Genomic DNA, 17,156 nt, shown 5'->3' on the forward strand with positions numbered 1-17,156 from the left:
ATTGATGAGAGCACCACATAGGGAAATAAAGGAACAAATACATGTTGGAGAGAACATGGCACTTGATCAAGCATGAGAAGGACTGCACCAAGCAAATGGAATGTAGAACCATGCATGCAACAGGCAATTGTTGTCAAATTGTGAGTGTCCAGAGTGCATGTTTGTTCAAATGAAGATGATCCTTTGCCTTTACTTATGTCGCATACAAGTTTTAAACCCCCATTCTAAAAATCAACATCCAAAAGTGATGAAAAGGGGTAGCTTTGACTGGCTCTAGTAATCTGCGAGCATCCAAATTTGAAGGATTTTAAATTATTTGTGCATAGCTCGCAACAAGAAATGCAAGACTTATGGAAGTGTTGTGGATTTTCAAATAAATATGCATGGATGAAATGTGTCCCATCCCTAGATTGTACTCTTTATTTCATTCACTTTTCACACAGGGAGGCTAAAATGAAGATGTTCATGTGAACCAATTATGGAAGCTAGTATTTTGAGCATGAGCAGTGAGAAGGGTGGGAGACTAAGGTGCAACGGGTATGAAGGGAGCATTCTGAAAAAAAAATCTTGCACTCAAGACATTGAATATACCAGAGTGGTCCAGAGGCTCACACTTTGAGAGATATGCATATGGTTTTCAAATGCAAATGAATATTGACAATAGGGCTGACTAAGAGAGACAGATAAAGGAGTGTTTCCTGGTGTGAATTTGTTTGGAAGGCATGATTCAAAATATAAATATGAAGTAATACCTATAAGAAACTTGATTGAAAAACCACAACTTGAGTGGAAAATATATGGCATTCACTACTTCATGTGTGTAAGGAAAATAATAGAGTTTAATGCAGATGACTCCTACCATTTCTTTTTCTTGTGGATTCTTCAGCTTGGAACATGCGCACATATGAAGAGATATTCACCTTTTGGTGAAGTGCGATGATTACATTTTTCCTCTTATCATTGCAAAAACTAATTTTTTTTCTCTCCTAGTCTCATTGTAGATTCCCATGAAAACAGATGAAATTTTTTATTGCTCTTTACCATTAGGGATGTCAACATAGGTTTTAAGGGTATTATGTAGGAATGAATGTTTATCCCATATTGCTTGGGGGATAATGTTTAAAGATTGATTTGTACTTAACCCCACCATGCTAATGTGTCTCAAGTTATCCACACTTGTAGATAAGGAGAAGGTTTCACACGAGGCCCACAAAGCCAGCTGGGCATAGTAGAGAGTTAATTTTGACAAACATGACAATGATAGGGAAGATGACATGATAGAATGATGAGGCAATGAGAATCCTCCATGTGGCACAATCTCCAAGGAGAATGTGAGTTCACAAGGTTAGTGCCAAAGTCAGCCCAAATAGCCCAAAAATCGTTTAACAGTTACATTGCTAGTTCGCAAGCCAAAACTGATAGTTAAAGGAAATTGGTTATGAAGCTACGATCGTGTTGTACATGAAATCTTTAGGTTCTACTCATAGTTTGGGTTAGTGATTGAGATGTCATGACTAACCACTAGTGGTTAGTCCTGACTTCTTGGTGGTTAGTCTTGAGTTGAGGCTTGAGGTCTCAAAGTCGCAAGCATATGACAAGTGGCATGCGGGCTCCACCTCGAGATGATGTGGTAGTGATACAATCAGTAGTAGGAGCCAGTCAAATTGTGACATGTGGCACTCACATGGAGGTTGACTTAGGTTTGACTAAATTAGGAGGAATAAGGTAATGTGAAAATTTTCAAATTAATTAATATACATGTGCATAAGTTTGAGTGCACATATTCAGAGATTGAGGAAATTTTAATGGATGTTTAATATAAAAGTTGAAACTATGGGGTAAAATGAAATATTTCTAATATTTCAAAGACCTGCTCATCTCCAAAGCTTGTAACTTCAAATGCTTGCCAAGAGGGCCATTTTTGCCCTGATATAGGACTATTGTATATTGTTGGAAAGGTGAGAGAACGAGGAGTCCCTTTTTGGAATCAGAATATGTACAAATCAAACCAGATAAATGATATTAGCAATTTTGTAAAACTAGGGCCTCCTCAAATAGGCAGTCTTGTTTTAATGTTGCAATCTTATTTTTAGTTTCTGAGTAAACAATTATCTGGGTTGTCTCCAAATTTAGCACGAATGATTCTAGTAGTGATATTTTTCCTTAAAAATAATTTAATGATGATTTTGACACAATTTCTATCAGCAGACCTAGCTTCTTTTAGTGGTCATTTTTCTCATCACTTTGGAGATATTTTGATCAGTTTGTCAGATCAAATGATGGGGATTTGATATTTAGTTGGAAGAGGAGAGAGGAGAGATCCTTTACAATGCCATTTGGAAGAATTTCATGTTGACATTTGGCACTTTTAGATCAGATCTAAGACTCTGTTGCTTCCTATATCTCTCTCTTCTTTCATTGTATAGGGTTGGTTCTAGTCTATTGAACAAGGCTCTAGTTGCTATTCCACCATTCTCTCAATCTTTTATCTCTTGTATGAACAACAAAAATGAAGTCATAAGTTATAGTTGTGGTCTTTTGTCTATTTTGTACATTATTTTCATGCATCTTGAATGTATTTGTCTCAACGAAATGAATACGAACCAACAAATGAATATAGTTTCATTTTGATTCTTGTCTCTTATCTCTATTGTTTGTAACCTTTTGTGATTTATGGACAAAGAACATAGATCCAGTTGCATCTCATTTTTGTGTTGTATGTCTTGATGTGTGTTGCCTTTGGTTCAAAGAATCATGTAAATGCTTGATATATCTTGGTAGGGTTGCAGATTTCATGGAAGGATTTGATGAGTTTGAGATTTAGTTTGAGCATTAATGTCTAATTCACAAAGTGAATGGATAGATTACTAATATCCTAGTGTATGTTGTGGTTTATGGAGTACCCAATGGATAAGGCACTGATCAATCATAGGATCTACATGATGTTTCTTGTTGTTTCATATGTGGGTTGTGCTGATATACATATATATAATTCATTTGTTTTTCCCTTTTGTGTTGAAGAGCTAAAATGATAACCCTCACTTAGCTTGTGACTCTCATAGGTCTTGGTTTTAGTTATTTCATACCTTTGTTAGTGTATAATTGATGAAGATTCAAGGGTTTTATTTTCCTTGCCTAGAATTAGATCTATATTTTGCACTGGTCATATAGGTGAATCTAAGGTCTACTTGCCTAGGCTTTGTAGAACATAATGTGAAGGAGTTTAGCCTTATAGTTGGCCTCAATGTCTAAATAGGTGTGTTGAATATGGGAAGTAGCTACATCCTAGATGTATTTGTTCTTATCATTGGGTTGTTCAAAACCTGTTAAATTAGGAGCCAAAACCTCTGATAGTGTGCATGTGTGCTCTTTGTGGATCCATGCATTATGAGTGCACATTGAGCACCCTTAATGGGTGCACAAAGTTCTCTAGGTGCGCCTATGCATACTTTTGACTAACTTTGGGAAAATTTTGATCTTTTGACCCAAATAGTATTATTTGGGAGCGGCCAACCAAATACCCCAGAATGACCTACACTTAGAGGGAAATCTTCATTTGCTGAGGTGCCTAATTGGGTGCCCTATTCTGGAGAAATGGATCTCTCACTTGTAAGAGGGGATCCCCATTATGAGTCCAAAATGGGGCGTGCATTATGAAACCACAACAATTCTTTAAATAGTCCCTATTTTATTATATGGTTAAAGGTTGACATAAATCCTCCATGCTAAGAGTCAATGTCCCCTCTTCTAATTTTCTAAACTATTTTATTACTCATGCAAAGGCTTGTATATACCATACATTTTCTCACCTCAAAACTAATTTCTTTCTAATATTAGTTCTTTTTGGCATTAGGTAGGACTCTAGGTGTAAAACAACTCTTGCTTTTATGTACTTCTATATAGTTTTCTAAAATTTGAAATTTACATTTTGTCTCCTCACTTTATTTAGCTACACTTAGACTCCAACTCAAGGGGTTCAAGATTGAACCTAAAATTCAAACTTGCAAATTTGACTTTCTAAACCATCACCTATTTCTATTTACTATTACAAATGGACTAGGTACAATTATTAGTGTATATGTTGGTATTTTGATACATCAATGAGAAGTTAAATAGTTGAAGGGTTGTCTAGGAAGAAAAATAAATATATGATTGGTCATTTTATGAATATTTTTAATTGGGGCTTAAATTGAATAAATTGCATGGAAATATACACATATGTCATTTACATGCTTATGTTTGTTATATTTGAATATTTTCCCAAGTTTGTAAAGTCAACCCATAAAGTAGGTTAGCTTTGAAAACTTAATCTAAAGATGAGTGCTAGTTTTTTCAAAATGATTTTTTAATTTATTGATCTTTAACTATATTTAATTGTTAAAAGCTATAGTGGACTAGGTCATAGATGTTACATCATAAACCCATATTGGTGAGGGCTAATTCATAGAAAATTGTGATTTAATTATATAATTTTAACTATTGTATTATAATTTCAAAGTACTTTTTAAAAAACATTTTAAAATATATATATACACATCATCAAGTTCCATGTTGCAACACCAAACTAAAACTAAATACAATTGCCATCTCATTCTCTACATACACAAGATATTTTTTAACATTGATAAATTGATATTGCACATCCTCGAACTTCTATATTTGAACATCAGACTAAGACTAATATACACTTTTAATCTTAAATATTTATTACAATTTACCTTTTATGTTTACTACATTAACAAGTTTGCACTATAGTGAAGTTCATATCAAATATTGGAAAGTATATTTTGTTATGACACTATATAAAGATATGTAAGAAGAAGAATTTTGCAAAAAGATTGAATGTGTGAAAAAAGATGTATGAATAACATAAGAATAAGGGAATAATAAAATATAAATATTATAATTTATTGAAAATTATTTAAAATAAAATAAGAACAATAATTAAAAAAATATTTGTAAACATCTAATTGGTAAATGTTTTAGCATATTTAATGGAAATCAAAATTGAAAGGCGCAATTATCTAATCATTTGCACGAAGGAGTAAAATGATGTCCTATATTTTAAGACATTTTTAAGTTTCATACGGAAGTCAAAGTTGCATCATGCAAAATTCATATATTTTCTTCTACATTATTATTAAATAGTTTTGTGAAACAATAACATTAGATTACAATGCAATTTACTCTTCTAGGATTAGATTGTATAACATTTTTCTTAGCATCAACATTTTCTATTACTTTGCTCTCCATGGATCATGTTGTATGATCTGAAATGTTAATGCTAAAAAAATGCTACACAATCTAATCCTAGAAGAGTAAATTGCGTTAATATGGATTGTGGATATCTGCTGGACTTATTAGATTACAAATTTTGTGGATTGAAAGGGTAGATGATTTTTTGAATGTGACATTATTTAGATGATATGGGAGGTTGCAAATGCTTAATATTTATGAGGCATCCTTATTTAAAGTTGACAAAACTTTGAATGTATTAAGATCCAATAAGACAAGGCATAAACAAAGACATGCTATCAAGTCACATATCACATCATGCCCCAAATCTCCAACTCAAGGCACTAAATCATGGTGATTGCCATTGTTAGCTATCAAACTTATCAAATGAGGTACCTTAGCAATGAAGGTCACACGAGTTAAAAAAAAAAATTGACTATTATAAAAATCTTAGCTACAATAGCTATCCCAACCCATTTTTGTTTAACTAAGTTGGTATGTACGGTAACAATCATTATTATTTAATAAAATGTGTTTCAACAAAAATTGAACACAATAAATTTCACAAATGACAAATGTAAACAAAATTTAAATTATTTAATTATGAAAAGACTCTTTATACATACACACCACAAGAAAAAGAATGCAGGTAAACCTAGTTCCCTAAAATCATAACATTTTTTAGAATTACTTATTTTCTAGTGCGCTAATGTTTCTAGAAAGAAATTTAATAGAGGAGGAGTGCTTCCAAACATGGTGAACTATTTCTTAATCAACTCATTCATCATATACAACTTCAATAATTTGAAATCTAGAAATTAAACTGAGTTCTCTAATCATTTTGTCTCTGTATTAGCCCCTTAGATCTTTACATTCATTGCTAAGTTAATCATTTTTCATATGCTTTTCCAAAAAATCCTCATTTCTTGATTGCTTCTTTTAGATACTGATGTTAAAATTTACCATCCAATTAAATTTTTCTAAAAGAGTACCATAATAACCTTCACTTAAACAAGTAAGAGAATTTGCAATCAATAAATTGTGTAAAAATTTGAACTTTATGTTTATATATTTGTTTATAAGAGGTATTTATGTTTTGTAAATTTATAAAAATGTTATTAAATGATAATATAGCAATATATTATAATGAATTAGAAAAAATAATTAAATTAATTTAAATTTTAAAATAAAAATATATAGCTCATCTCTTACTCGAAAAATCAAAAGTGCATTTTTTTAAAAATAATTTTTAAAAACTTCTTATTTACTTTTCCAACAATTTTCATATAATGGATGTAATGTGTTTACAAAATAAACTAAAAATATAATTATCTTAAAATAATCATATGATAAAATGTTTAAATAATATAATTATAAATTAGTGAACTTGGAATATAAAGAACCTATCATCAAAAAATTAGCATAAAATGATTTTTTGTGATTGGTGAAAATTAATTAGATTTTCGAGAGAGTGAATACAATAGTATATTGCCAAATACAATAAAATAAGACTTTATAAAAATAAGATTTTATAAATTTTAATTCATCTATTTTTTAAAAATCTACTCTTACAGGAGTGATATGTCAAAAAAATATTATTATGTTTTGTTATTATGCTTACATTAATAAAACTTAATATTTTCTAAAATAAAAAAACAAAAACAAAAACAAAAAACAAACTTGATTTTATTGGAAAAAGAATTAATAATGATTAGTTAAGTTTAATTCTATTAATTCTTTGCCTAAAGTTCTGCGATAGAATCTAATAATATATTTAATAATTACATTTATTTAATCAATCTTTACCAATATACAACTAAAAACTTTAATTGGAAGATCTTTTCTAGTGAGAGAACAGATTTAATTCAGATTTGTATTATTATAGCCTTGAAGAAAGAAAGTTATGTTGCATCTAATGGGAGAACAATATAATGAAAAAGAAAAAGAAAATATAGTAAATAAAATTAGCGGCATGGATGCAAGCTACAAAAGTTTGGCAACGCACTTATTTTCCAACAAAATCATAACATTTGGTAAGGCCTCATTTTCATTCGAGAAAATCTCTTAACTTTAACGAAGATATTCTTTCTTTGACATTGACACACTAAATGGAAATTGAAATTTTCTTCCCAATGTCAATTTTGAGCTCCAATTATATAAACCACTCAATTAACTAGCAAACATGGTGATTTGCCATTTAGTGACACGTTCTTTAAAAGTTGCTAGTTAAATTCCTCCTCTATAAATACTTATCCCAGAGGAATGATTTGGTAAAATAATATATTGAAATTGATAAGTAGTATAATTTTAAATTATTTTCATTTTTTAATTGATTTATTTTAAATTATATATGTTTTATTTAATTATTATGTTTGCCTTGCTTTTTCATTTTTCTATAAAGTTGTTTGTTATTTTAAAATTACCATTTTAATCTAGTATCCTAGGATTGACATAATTCAAATATATAGTGTGTGAAAATGACTTTCAAATACAAATAATCATTTTAAATTATAAACTTTTTCATTTCTTTTTATGAATTAGTTGACTAACTATTGCAAATTATTTATTCTTATGTCATGATATATAAGGACATTCAATGTGTAGTTACTTTCATTGAGAATGGCGCACATGGAATTCCCAAGGAAATTATTAGAATGCATTTTTTAATTTCTAAAAGGAAACACAAAAGATAATTACTATATCATCACATAGGCTATCTATATTTTTATGTAGCCTTTGATATTGCTCAATGAGAATAAATCAATTCATCAAAGATGTTTAACATAGGGAAAGCCATTAGTTGCAGGAACTGCCACTTGACGGGGCACATTGCTGCCCATTGTGCTGTTGGGAAATCCAAGTCTAGACAACCACCTTCTTGGTGGTCTGCGGCCTCCTTTGAGCTCTACATGGTGAAACAATCCCGGGCTGCTCCTGTGGATTCTGAGGCTGAGGCCAGCATCTATTTTGAGCTGGTGGTTGAGGTGGATGCTTTGGTGAATTCCCTGGATGCTCCTGCGGATGTTGTGGCTGTGGATTGTGTTCTTTCCGCGCTAGTGGTTGAGGAGGATCCTTTGGTCTCTTCCCCTACTTCAGATGATCCTCCTAGGAACCATATGTCGTCTGATTCTCACAGGGAGTCTGATGCGGCTTTTGTGTCCCCTGGATTCCTCAGGTCATCTTCTGAGGATTGGGCTGCTGAGGTAGTGAAGTTTGAGGATGGTTGGATTGCGGTTAAAAGGAAGAAGACTAAATCTTTTGCTCCCCCTTTAGATATGATCCTTCGATCGCGTAAGGAAAACTTCAAATCAAAAGGAAAATCTTATGCTCCCTTATGCTAACTGGTTTTTTAGTGATGGTGAATTGGCCGAGTTTCTGGTTTGCTGGAAACTAGTTTGGGAGGTTTGTCAGGTTGCTTTTTCTAGTTTGTCAACTTTCCAGGTTCCAGTGTTCTTATGGTTGATTTTTTTGGTTGCATATGTTGGTCTCAGGTCCCTGTAAAACCTGGTTTAGTTGTTTTGCTGGTTTCAGGTCCTCTTAAAACTTGGGTGTGCTTAATGGTTTATCTTTCTTTTTGTTGTAAAGGGTTTCGGGACCCATCAAAACTTGCTTTTACCTTAATCTAAAACATAGGGAAAGCCATTCACCTTAGACAATGCCTTGATATTACAAATATATAAGCATTCAATTACATTTATATTGCTAGTACAATATACTATGGCACAAAAAAATCTTATACAACAAATAAAAGTTCTTAGATGTGACTAAGAAAAAATTAGATATTAGAAAAACATATACATACATAGTTATTTATATTGCTAGTACAATTTATTGTAACACAAAATAATATTATGCAACAGACAAAATTTGTGAAAAATAGAATAGAAAGCATAACTATTTTAAACCTTCATGTATTTATCCTAATTTAAATCCTAATATTGTTATTTAATAAAGATTACCTAATGTAAAAAATCAAAATTTCCACATTATCAACATTATACTCTTATGTGCATAACATTTTATTTCACATTTTTTGTAGTATATATCCCAACTTTAGTCTCTAAATTAAATTGTATTTATTGGTCATTCTATTTAATTGACCTCAATTTATATAAAAATGAATACAAATCTATTTTAAACTTCTTACATTTAAATCTGAATTATATTCTTGAATATGTAAATTTATGTTCTATGTATTTTTTAGATTTTCCGTAATATTTGATTTCCTTTCTTACATAATATCCTCTTATTTGATAGATTTTTATTGATTACATAATCTTTGCATTTACTAATCATTTCCACCCTCAAATTCATCTTTATAATTTGGTTCTTATATATATTTTTCTTTCTATTATCCAAATTTAATTGTTAACAATTAATCTATATTCATTTGATAATTATATTTTAGTATTTTAAATTCATATATTATTTTTGTTTTATTTTCATATCTTGTTGTACTTGTTGTAAGCAAATACTATAGCATTCATATAGCATTCAGTTGTGTGAACTATTCAATTAACATGAACCAATCAAAATGCATTATTTTTTCATTTTAAACATGATCACAATTTTTCATAAGTTATAAACATTCTTGGACAATCTCCATAATACATTTTTTCCGTCCAATTCAACATTTATAATTATTTATATTTTAATGATTGTTTTGGTTTGTTTAAAATATTTATGGCATTTCCTCTATTTTTTACTAATTTAACATGATTATCAACATAATCTGAAAAAAATATTAGAAAATTTTTGTGAGTGCTTATAATATAAATATAAATATACAAAATTAAATACAAATTTTAACATTTAGACTTCGTTTTAACATTTGTAAATTTTTAATTAATATATTTAATGTAATGTTGTTTAAGTTGAAGTTATTAAAATTGGAAGTATATCAATATTATTGTGGAGCATAAATTTGTTTCTTTTGTTAATTATTTAGTTAAAAGAAATTATATTACTATATACTAAAAAATTTATATTACTATATACTTTTATTTATGCACTTATAAACTTAGTTGTCTCTTCTAATACAAAGTTTTTATTCATTTCTCCATTTTTTAAATTCATTTTCTTGGTTCTAATGCTTGACATAATTAGGTATGATAGTTAATTTGTTTCTATTACTAATCTTACATCTCTATTTATATTACAATTTATTTTGGACAAGTGCATGCCACTATGTGGCACTTATAAAGTTATAAATAAAAGTATGATAATGATTAATAATTTTTTTATTCTTATTTGATTTATACTATTATATTTTGATTATTAGACATATCAATTTTAGGTGAGATAATTAAAATAATTATTATTCTATTAATTTAATTAATTGTGATCTTTTTAAAATGTTATTAAATTTTTAATATAGTTGATAAATTTCAATTCAATTCAATTTTTTTTTTTTTTTCTATATATTTCTTATTCTAATTTTTAATTTCTTCCTTTATATTTTTTCTTGTTAATATTTCCTTTATGATCTACAAACTAACTAATTTTCTATTCGTAAAAATAGATCTCACAAAAGTGATCTATTTTCTAATTAGTCTCTATGTGTTTTAACATTCTTGAACTAGTTTCCTTGTTTGCTTATTAATCTTTTATCTTTCACATATTAATCTATAAATTTACCTTTATTATGTCCTATGAACTTATTTATTTAATAATCATTCTTAAACTAAGATATTGTATGCTATAAAAGAAAGTCTTTTAAGAAATTAATCAAAATATTAGATGTCATTCAATACTCTGACTTACAAAAGTTATAACTGAAAATATAAGAATGAAAGTTAAAAATTAATGATTAAAACTTCTAATTAAAATAAACCATATATATACAAGTTTAAGTAATTTTTCTATAATCTTTTCAAACATATGGTATGGTGAGAATTTTGTGAGGGGCCTTCAAGAGAATGATGACTAAGGCATGAGCATAGAATTGGCATTAGAATAGGTTCTTGACATAACATATAGAATTGGCAAGATTTTAGTGGAGAGTTAAAAAATATACGTGGAAGCATAGAATGCTAGAAATCAACGCATGCTGCTTAGTGCTTTTACTTTATCAGAAGTGCAAAGATGACTCACTCAAGGCAATGACACGCACTTTGTACAGTGGATCAACTTGTATTACAAATATAAGAAACAATTATATTACATGGAGAACTTGTGTATTTTGAATCATGGAGAAATATAAGCCCTATATATTTGTTCTAATTGTGCAGGCTGCTTATGCTGGTCTTATTCTTATTTGCAAGGCTGCCTTAAATACAGGATTGAGCTTTTTTGTCCTGGTGTTTTACAGACATGTAATTGCTACTGTGCTTTTGGGCCCTTTTGCTTATTTCATAGAAAGGTAAATTCTTTGTAATTGATTTTAAATTAATATCTTTTATTTTTTGTAAATAGTTTTCATTCATTTTTTTAAATCAGTAAACGGCTGAAGTTTAGATTTAATTGTTATTTGTTGTAATTAATCCAAGACCTATCACATAAGAGGCTTAGAAATTACCGTTGTGTTGTAGGCTCTTATCTGATTTTCATTGTTGTTATGCAAATAGAACTGATCTTAATTTTGTTATTGTCTATAAGAATTTGTATTGATTTCGTATTGATATTTTTACTAATAACTAATTGAAGATAAATATACTTTAAAAGATAATTTTGTTCTCTGAGAGGGTTTATAACTTTGTTTATTTTATATTTGAATTCTTTGTAATTTGATGGTTTTATTATGTAGGAAGACTCGGCCATCTATCACCTTGTATTGCTCCTTCATGATTTTCTTGCTTGCTCTATGTGGGTACGTTATTTCTTCATGTTATTTTTATGGCTTGTGCATTTGATAGTAGTAGTAGAATAAAGAAGGCAATGATATTTAAATAATGGCATGATGATTTCCAGGACAACTATACAACAAAACCTCTACTTGGCAGGACTGAAATACACATCTCCAACATTTGGATCTGCCTTGGGGAATGCTATTCCAGCAATGACCTTTGCCATGGCTGTTTTGTTCAGGTATAATTTGAGAGAGAACCAGTGATGATTGATTCTATAAGCAAAATTATTAATACCCAGGAGTTCATTTTCAGCATATTTTAATACAGATAACTGAATGAAAACGATCTGCTTCTTTAGTTTTTGCAAAACCCACTTTAATAAGGAACATTCCAAGTGCCTTTACTCAACCCCATCAGATTTTGTGTTAATCAGTTTAGGTACAGTTACTTTCACACAAGTTCCATGTGAATATATATTGCCACATGCCATCTATAAGCTTTCTAAGCAAACATGCTTAATTTTATGATTTGAATGTGCTAACTTAGTCATAGACAAAGTTATAAAGAATGGATTCACAGCCCTTATGGTTATTAAGAGGGATCTTTATAAAGAAGAGAACAAAGTTCACAAAACAGGAAAATAACTTAGAAGACTAAGTTTAAGTGGTGAATTTTAGATTTTCAATTCTTATAAACAGATTTTTTAAGAATAAAAACTCTTCTTGAACTTTAATATTAGTCTATTGTGATGCTGGATGAAGGACTAAGTTTAATTCATAGACTTTGAGTTACTCAATGTTATAATACTAACCTATCAATGTTATAATACTAACCTATCAGACCAACCCATAGAGAATATGGTGAAAAATCAGAATATAAGAATTATTATTATTAATTGAGCATTTTTCTAATATGGATTTAGATAGAGAATATGGTGAAAAGTCAGAATATGAGAATTATGATTATTAATTGAGGATTTTTCTGATATGGGTTTAGATTGGAGAATGTTAAGATTAAAACTCGAGCAGGACAAGCAAAGGTGTTGGGCACATTGATCTGCACAATTGGAGCATTAGTTATGACTATGTACAAAGGTTCTGTTATACCCAAGCTCTGGTCTCCTCCTATTCATATAAAGAACCATCAGAATAAAGTTCATGAAGAATGGATAAAAGGTTCTATTCTAATGATGACCAGCTATTTTGCAGTCTGCACTTGGCTTATTCTTCAGGTTTTTACCCTAACCCTAACATTTTTTAATAGAGAAATAATTACTTCAACATGTAATATAAACATTGATATATACTACCTGATTGGCAGGCTAAAGTTGTGAAGTTCTATCCAGCTCCAATGTCACTGATAGCGTTGGTGTGTTTTGTTGGCTCACTGCTATCAGCTGTGGCAGCTTTCATTTTTGAGAGAGATTTTGGTGCATGGTCTTTGGGATGGAACCTTCAACTATTGACTATTGTCTATGCTGTATGAGTTTTAGTTGCAACTGAGGATCATATGTTTATAATTTTGTATAGTCTGTAGTGTGCAATTTATACAAATAGAAATAACATAGTTTTTGGATATCAATAATTCTGATCTATGATTTGTTTGTTCCTTATCTTGATAATGATTTATAGATCACATAAAAACTTGTACATAATCAAATTTAAGGTATGTCTATTTGATATATTATGAAAATCTCTTGACATCGAATTCATTCGAAGTTTACTCAATAATTATTGACTGATAATGTTATATCTTGGATTTGTCTATGCAGGGAATAGTGATTTCAGTACTTGCAAACTGCATGCAGATGTGGTACATCAGCAAAAAGGGGCCAGTTTTTGCAGCTATGTTCTCCCCTGTGGTGTTGGTAATAGTTGCCATTTTGTCACCTGCTATTCTAGATGAACAACTTCATTTGGGAAGGTGAAAACCCATTTCTTATATCAATAGATTAATATCTTGGTTTAAACAATATAGTTTAAGTTTTAATTTGTATACATAGTTAGTATATTTTAGAATGAACCAATTTATAATTTCAAATGAATCACTTGAACAAGTAATACATTAAAGCAAAGTTTAATTGACATAAATATATGATACGTCTTGCAGTATAGAAGGAGGAATACTGGTTGTTATAGGTCTTTATATGGTGCTATGGGGGAAAGGCAAGGATATAAAGATTGGGAGTAATCTGCTACCTGTGGAAAGTGGACCAGAAACTACCTCAAACGATGTTCAACAAGGACCCATGCAATCAAAGGAGATTTTGAATAGCAAGGGAAATGCAGAGAGCATTTAAATACGGCATGAATACACGTTTGTTTGATCACAAAGAACCATACCAATTAGAGGCACAAGAGCCAAGCCAAACATAACCTGGTCTACTATTTAAAAGTCAAGCCATGATGATACATTGACTTTAGAAATCTACAACCTAGGCACTTATTTTCCCTAAAATTTTGTATCATATTTTAAAGGGAAAAGTAGAGTTCATATTTTATAATTTTATGCAGATGTAAATTTTAATGTTAAATTATTAAAATTGTTGCAATTGTTTTCATGGTGGAAATAATTTTGTTCTATACTATATTAAATAAAATAGTTCATCAAATGCAATAGTATGAACTTTAAAGGGATATTTTATATTCTAATTTTATAGTATATATCTGGCTAAGATTAAATAATTTTATAGTATATATCTACTAAGATTAAATATTTTGACTACTTTTAACTTCTAAATAGATCAAATAATTATGGTTATAATCACAAATAAATAGTTAGGCCACTCTAAAAGAATTAGACTATATATATAAGCCTAATTTGTTAATGTGGTGATATTTTTAAAAGTAAATTAAAACAGTGTTTTGTATATATATATAGTTAGTTAGTAGCATCGGGAGATAACATTGTAAGAATAAAATTCTAATATTTATTATATAATATTATGTTAGTACATTAATTTTATATTACAAAATTTTATTTTTATTATATATTTAATTTCATGGTGGACTATTTTTTTTAACTTTTAATATAATACTAAAAAATGGTCAATGGTTTTGAGTAGGATTCTAGGTTTTTAATTTAACTTTAGGATTATAATTCAATTAAATTTTAGGTTATGGTTCATTTTTCTTTTGTATTAGGGTTAGGATTATATATATAAGAATTGGATTTCTATAGGATTAAATATAGAATCAAACTTAGATTTTAGATTAAGATCTTAAACCTAATTGAATGTATAGGTTAGGGCTCAATATGGTTTATTATTCAATTGGGGTTAGGGTTTATTATCATGATAGAATTCAACTCAATTTAATAGTCTTAGTAGGATAATATATTCATTTAGTTATGGTTTAATATAGTACTATGATAGTTTTATGTTATATTTGAATTTATAGTTAGGTTAAAGTTTTTGTTGATCATAATAATCAATTATGAATAAGGATAGACCTAAGTTTACCTTAGGGATACAGTTTTAAGCCAATTTCATTTAATAGTAACATTTAATGTAGAACCATGTCATGATAGGTGATCAAATTATTTCATAGAGAAAGAAAACTTTTACTATTTAACACTTTCAGCCTAGCAATCAAGCCTTAGTAGGTGATGTTTAAGCCATCCACTCTTAGATACACACATGTGCCTCTCATAAATATTTCTTCTCTTGTTATTGCATGCTCTAATTTTTTTCATTACCTATAATCTTTTCTTCTCCCCTTTCTCTATCTACCTCATCTTTCTTTGTCCCATTGTAACCATATCTTCACCTTAATCAACATATATATCCAATTTGCATGTTTAACACTTTCCCTCTTCTCTCAGTATCTCACTTTCACAACTCTCTCTCCCATAAATAAATCTTCAATCTCTCCCCTCCCAATTCTCACCATCTATTCCCCCCCTCTCTATATCATGCCCTAATTACTCTCTTTCTATCTCAACCTCATCTCTTTACTTATTTCTCTCTCGTCATCTCTTCCCTATAATTACCATCTCTCTTTCTATCCATCTATTTTTAGCTCTCCCTAATTACTCTCTTTATCTCTCATACACTCCACTCAACATATCATCTCATGTTTATGCTTTATGTCAACCTCAAGTCTCTCATCCTCTTCCACTTCTCTTTTTCCCATTTCCTCCTTATAATCATCAATAATCTCTCTCTCTCTCTCTCTCTCTCTCTCTCTCTCTCTCTCTCCCCCCCCCCCCCCCCCCCAAAAAAAAAAAAAAAAAAAAATTCCTTTCTTTTCAAACCCTTAGTTAAATTATTTTTCTCTCTATATGATCTCTATCATTCCCCCCTCTAGCTGTCAATTACCATTTGTCCCTACCTTATGTTCCACCCCCTCTCTTCCCCCATCAACATATCTATCTATTTTCATCCTTAATTTTTGTTGATCATAATAATCAATTATGAATAAGGATAGACCTAGGTTTACCTTAGGGATATGATTTTAAGCCAATTTCATTTAATAGTAACATTTAATGTGGAAAAATGTCACTATTTATCTTTTTTCTCTATCTAATATCACTCATCTTGTCCCCAATCCCAATCCCTCTCATTATCTCTCCCTCTCCCTCTCCCTTCATTCTTTAACCATATCTTCCTCTATTTATCCTTCATCTTTGTCTCTTATGTGACACACTTATCTCTCTCTCTCTCTCTCTCTCTCTCTCTCTCTCTCTCTCTCTCCCCCCCCACTATATCCATACTTATTTGACCATTTAACCCCCTATTTACCTTCTACCTCAATTTTATTAATATCACCATCTCCCTCTTTTCTCACACTCGCTCTCACATGTCCTTGTTTGCTCTGACATGTCCCTTCTCCCCCGCCCGCCCCACTTTTTTTGCCTCCCTCCCTCCCTAGTTTTATCATCTTAAACTATCTCTTCTTTAAAATCTTGTCATATCTTTCTCATACTATCTCATACTAACCTCTAACCTTGAATCCATTACCTAATCTTGCCATATTTTCCCTCTATTTATCCTCTTTCTTTATCTGATGTCTTTCATTTTGTTCCTAATCCCTCTCACTATCTCTCCCTCTTCCTCTCCCTCTCCCTTTTTTCTTTAACCATATCTTCCCCCTATTTATCCTCCATCTTTGCTTCTTATACAAACACATATCT

The 17,156-nt window shown here is 30.1% G+C and overlaps 1 protein-coding gene across 1 annotated transcript; it reads left to right on the top strand.

Moving 5' to 3' along the window:
• The first annotated feature begins 11,409 nt into the window (after nucleotides 1-11,409).
• Nucleotides 11,410-14,574, top strand: LOC149529145 (WAT1-related protein At5g07050-like). Its single transcript, XM_089810948.1, has 7 exons — nucleotides 11,410-11,596; nucleotides 11,981-12,043; nucleotides 12,145-12,261; nucleotides 13,020-13,254; nucleotides 13,344-13,502; nucleotides 13,795-13,946; nucleotides 14,133-14,574. Exons 1-7 carry the CDS (start codon nucleotides 11,424-11,426, stop codon nucleotides 14,320-14,322), a joined length of 1,089 nt encoding a protein of 362 aa, XP_089667074.1. The 5' UTR covers nucleotides 11,410-11,423; the 3' UTR covers nucleotides 14,323-14,574.
• Nucleotides 14,575-17,156: the final 2,582 nt, after the last annotated feature.

The sequence above is a fragment of the Cupressus sempervirens genome, chromosome 11 (assembly GCF_028749045.1).
Source record: "Cupressus sempervirens isolate cs-2001-9-10 chromosome 11, ASM2874904v1, whole genome shotgun sequence".
Taxonomy (NCBI): domain Eukaryota; kingdom Viridiplantae; phylum Streptophyta; class Pinopsida; order Cupressales; family Cupressaceae; genus Cupressus; species Cupressus sempervirens.